This window comes from Camellia sinensis, chromosome 8, assembly GCF_055761805.1.
Source record: "Camellia sinensis isolate YWXY chromosome 8, ASM5576180v1, whole genome shotgun sequence".
In the NCBI taxonomy this organism is placed as follows: Eukaryota; Viridiplantae; Streptophyta; class Magnoliopsida; order Ericales; family Theaceae; genus Camellia; species Camellia sinensis.
Genome location: NC_138968.1, coordinates 138,297,067 through 138,302,062, shown reverse-complemented (window position 1 = coordinate 138,302,062; position 4,996 = coordinate 138,297,067). Strand labels below are relative to the sequence as shown.

General features: G+C 36.5%; 1 protein-coding gene across 1 annotated transcript; it reads left to right on the top strand.

Moving 5' to 3' along the window:
• Positions 1–1,751: 1,751 nt before the first annotated feature.
• On the top strand, positions 1,752–3,829 carry LOC145798109 (receptor-like protein 39). Its single transcript, XM_082885583.1, has 3 exons — positions 1,752–1,912; positions 2,079–2,282; positions 3,358–3,829. The coding sequence occupies exons 1-3, from the start codon at positions 1,752–1,754 to the stop codon at positions 3,827–3,829; spliced, it is 837 nt and encodes a 278-aa protein (XP_082741709.1).
• The last annotated feature ends 1,167 nt before the right edge of the window (positions 3,830–4,996 follow it).

Here is a 4,996-nt window from a genome sequence, read left to right as displayed (position 1 = left end):
TAAAAAGATAGAGGGCGTTGAGAGCTTCGATTTAATCTGGAAAAGTTTGGATTTGGAGCAAGTTGATCTTGGAGTCTTCATCTCCTTTTGGGCTAAAACTTCAAGGTAGGGATATCCTACTCCTCTCTATGGGTTTTGTCTTTAAATTTTGGTATTTTGAGATGTTGAGCTTGGTTTGGTAATTTTGTGAAAGTTTGGGCTTTTTGTGTAATTTTACAAAAGTTGAGGTTTTATTCATAATAAACCTAGATGCATGTTTAGCATGAAAAAAATGGAATGATTGCTGATTCATTGAAGAAAATGGGACCTAAGGGTTGAAATGGTAATTATGGAAAATGGTCTAATTGCATTGTTTAATTAATTGGGATAATTAATTGATGAGAAATGAGGAAATGAAATGTTGATTGAATATCCAATTGTGCATTTATTTTCTGTTTTAGAAATAACTGCTTTGGGCTATCGGTGGAGGATAGTCGTGATTGTTGTAGACAATGTATGTTGATTAGGCAAACTGAAACTAATCAATGGAATGTGTTATGGAACTTGACAGTTGCTAGAATACATTAATTGTTTGTATTGTGTGATTGTATATAGAACCAATGTGTTTATATACGTTATGTGTAGAGGAGGAGATAGGGGATGTACTCCGCGGTTTAGGGGAAGATAGGGGATGTACCTCTAAACCGGATAGGTATTTGGAGGAGATAGGGGATGTACTCCGTAGACAGAGCTCATATGCTTGTCTAGAGAAGTGAAGATAGAGCTCATATGCTTATCTTTGTGAAGTGAAGTGTGGATACAGCTTGTATGCTTATCTGTGGATATTGTTGATATACATATCTGTTGTGAAGTGTGGATACAGCTTGTATGCTTATCTGTGGATATTGTTGATATACATATCTGTTGAGAATGTGGATATAGCTTTTATGCTTATCTGAATGTGAGATATAGTTTTTATACATATCTGTGGAAATGATAATGGAACTAGCATGCTTATTTGTTGAAAAAGGAAAAATGAAAAGTAATTGGGACTTGTAAGTCGTTGACATAAATATGTAATTTATGTGATGGTATCAGTGTTGACCAACTATCAATTGCTAATGTTTTAGTCATTATCCATGGTTGGTTTAGTGTATTTCTACTGGGCTGTGGCTCACCCTATATGGGAATATCATTTTCAGGTGCAGGAAGCATGCCACCTCCAAAGACATAGCTGGGAGGCTAGTGGCGGACATAGTTTTGTCGTTTTACTGTTGATGTATTACATGTAATTTCAAGCCAAGGGCTTAATGTGTAAACGAGTTAGAACTCTTTGTTGTAACCAAGTGTTAACTTGGAAAGCTGTAAGCCCGTAGGGCATTTTGTTATGAGGTTAACATGTAATACTTATGTCTTGGAATTCTAATGAATGAAAGGAATGCGGTTAGTTTAAATGTAAATGCATGTCTTATCTGATGGGTTTATTGTTGTTATTTGAGGGCGTTACAGGTTTCCTGTTCTCCCTCATAATAATAAATTTGATTAAATCATGCTGTAATGATTATGCACATTTAACAGATGGGGATAAGCACTCAAATAAAGTAGCAAAAATTAAGGGCAGAGTGAAAAGAACTCTAAATAATAAAATTGATGCTCTGATTCATTCTTCAAAGTGAGAGAACAGATTGAAAATTCTTTAAAACAGTGCAAAACACAATAGACTTTCAAACTCAATTTGTTGTTTCCAATAACCAGATGGGTTCAATAGTGCCATGGCCTATATTTCTGTGATGCATTTTGTTGTTCTTATCTGCTCTGTTCATGGCGGAAATGAGACTGGCCGGCTAGCCTTGCTTGCATTCAAGTTTGAAATAACCAGTGATCCATTCAGTGCTCTCAACTTGTGGAATGAATCAATCCACTTCAGTCAATGGTTTGGTGTAACATGTGGCTGCTCCAACCGGAGGCTCATTGTGTTGAACTTGGATCATCAAAAATTAACAGGCTCCATTTCGCCTCACATTGGAAATCTAAGCTTTCTCAATGAACTATCATTAAGTAACAATAGTCGCAGTTGTTCTTGAATTTTTTGGCAATAGGTTAGGAGGGAAAATTCCAGTGGAGCTGGGTTCTCTGTCTAAGTTAAAGAGACTGTACATTGGGAGAAACAATCTAACAGGTAGTGTACCTTATTCTTTTGGGAATCTATCATTTGTTGCAGAAGAAAATAGTATTGGTGGTGACATACTTGTTGATTTGGGTCAATTGACAAACTTGGAAGTTTTTCTGTTGAGGATAAATAGGTTGGTTGGTACCATTCCTTTCTCAATCTTTAATCACTCGTCTATTACAGAATTTAATGTCATAATGAACCAAATTCAAGGGAGCCTTCACTACAAAAAAAGTCACTTTTAGCGACTAAAATATTGGTCGCCAATTGTCTGTTTTTTGGTTGCCAATGACATTCTGCGACCAAAAATTTTGGTCGCTACGTTTGTCGCCAAAACCCTGTCGGGAAACGTCTTGGAGGGTTTTGCCAACCAAAAAACCTTTGGTCGGCAAAAAGAAAGTCTTTAGCGACCAAAATTTTGGTCGCCAATAGTCAATTATATTTCTTTAAAATTATATGTTTACTAACCAATGTTTTAGTCATCAATAGTTAAGGAATTGCCGACCAACACCTTTAGTCGCCAAAAGCTTCAAACGTGAAAAAAAAAATATAATTCGTTGTAGAACAATTTGATCCACTCTTGAAGAGACTCAAACCGCCAATCTCGGCGCACCATAAACCTTATGCACCACACTCTTCCCATTACGCCTCTATAACACCACATGACTGTATATGTGACATATATTATTTATATAGTATATACACCCATATTAATATAAAAGTATATGTATAAACATAATTATTTTATTACATAATTTATGTAAAATAAACTATGTAGTAGCAAAATAAAAATAAAAAATTAACTTTTAGCGACCAAAATAATTTTAGTCGCTAAAAATGACCACTTTTGGCGACTAAAGTTATTTTTTTGTCGCCAATTGTAGACTTTTGGCTACTAAAATTTTTTTAGTCACCAAAAGCTTTACTTTTGGCTACTAAAATTTTTTTAGTCGGTAAAACCCATATAATCGGCGACCAAACTTATTTTTAGTTGCCAATTGTAGACTTTTGGCTACTAAATTTTTTTAGTTGCCAAAAAGCTTTACTTTGGGCTACTAAAAATTTTTTAGTCACTAAAACCCATATAATCAACGACCAAACTTATTTTTAGTCGCCAATTGTAGACTTTTGGCTACTAAAATTGTTTAGTCGCCAAAAACCTTTACTTTTGGCTACTAATGCTATTTTGGTTGCCAATTTTTTTTTAGTCGGAAAATTTGGTTGTTGAATGTGCTTTTTCCTATAGTGCTTCCTTGGGACCTAGGAATTACTCTTCCTAATCTTAGTGTCTTTGAAGTTGGTATAAACTCGTTTACTAGATCCATTCCCGTTTTAATTGCTAATGCCACCAAACTACATCACCTTGGCTTGGCCGGTGATAAATTTACTGGAAAAGTTCCTCCTTTGGACAACCTGCATGATGTTCAACTATTAAACTTTCATGGAAATGGTTTAGGAAATGGGGAAGTTGATGGCTTGAGGTTTCTCTATTCTTTGACCAATGCGACAAATTTGTACATTCTAGATCTAAGCAACAACAATTTTGGAGGATTGTTGCCTGAATCAATTGGCAATTTATCCACTAATCTTGGTAAACTAATATTGAGCAACAATGAAATAGTTGGGATCATCCCAACCAGGATAGGGAATCTGATCAATTTGCAACTTCTTGACTTGTGAAACAATAATTTCACAAGTAACATTCTTGCTGATATTGGAAAGCTTCAAAAGCTATAGAAATTGGAACTCTCAGGTAATATGATCTACGAGGATATCCCATTGTCTTTTGGAATTTTAACCGTGTTGGCAAATCTTATGTTATGCAACAATAATCTTCGTGGCAGAATCCCTTCAAGTCTGGGGAAATGCCAAATGTTACAGGAAGTAAGATATAGCGATCCCGATTTTGACCCGTCTCTTGTGGTGTTCCAGACTCGGGTTTGTCTGGTTTTGAACGGTGATTCATATCTTATTTCCCTTGTCTTCCCATTATTTTGGTTATTGGGTTATAGTCGTGTGTTTGGAACAGGTTGGTTGCTTGTTTTTCCAAACTTTTGTTGCCCAAATTTTGGCTCTTCCGCTCGAGCGGGCATTGTTGCGCTTAAGCGGGCTTCACAAATTTTGTTCCTCTGCTTGAGCGGGCATTCTTGCACTTGAGCGGGAATTGTCAACTTTCAGTACTTTTTGCAGACCTACAAAATACTAGGAAGGTGCATTCGAAGCTCGAGTAGAGCTTTTCAGACTCGAGCAAGAGTCTGTGCTTGACGCTCGAGCGGAGCTTTCCCCGCTCGAGCGGACTGCGTGTATAACAGTCCGTGAGAAAGGCATTTTAGATCACTTTTTCATCTCTCTCTCTCTCTTTCTCTCTCTCTCTCTCTCTCTCTCTCTCTCTCTCTCTCTCTATAATGCCCAAAATAATCCAACATACACAATACATCAACCCATACCCAATAAGATCTTAACGGCCCATCTCCAACCTTTACTTCAGTAATCAGTAAAGTTAGTACAAAAGTTTCACATGCGAATTATACATTCAATGATAAATGAATAAATGAATACATGAATCTATAGCATGTAGAGCGTCATGTTCTCAAAAATAATATAGTGCCCTCACGGGCTTACAATTTCCAAGGCTTAAGCCCAGTTACACAAAAGTGGCCTCTCAGACCCATACATGAATAGCCCTTGGCTAGCAATTAAATCATAACAAAATAGAGTTGTCACTCTTCAACAAAAAAAAAAATGTCCGCGCCATCAACTCTGCGAGATCACCACATCTTTACCCGCACCAAATCTCATAGGGGTGAGCATAAAGCCCAGTAGAGAAATCCTTATAAAGTATATACA

Excerpts from the sequence above, each read along its gene's own strand:
- LOC145798109 (XM_082885583.1), top strand. The coding sequence starts at position 1,752 with ATGGCCTATATTTCTGTGATGCATTTTGTTGTTCTTATCTGCTCTGTT. Across the intron at positions 1,913-2,078 it reads TCAATCCACTTCAGTCAATG|GTTAGGAGGGAAAATTCCAG; the intron begins GTTTGGTGTAAC and ends TTTTGGCAATAG. Across the intron at positions 2,283-3,357 it reads TTTCTGTTGAGGATAAATAG|TCGGAAAATTTGGTTGTTGA; the intron begins GTTGGTTGGTAC and ends ATTTTTTTTTAG.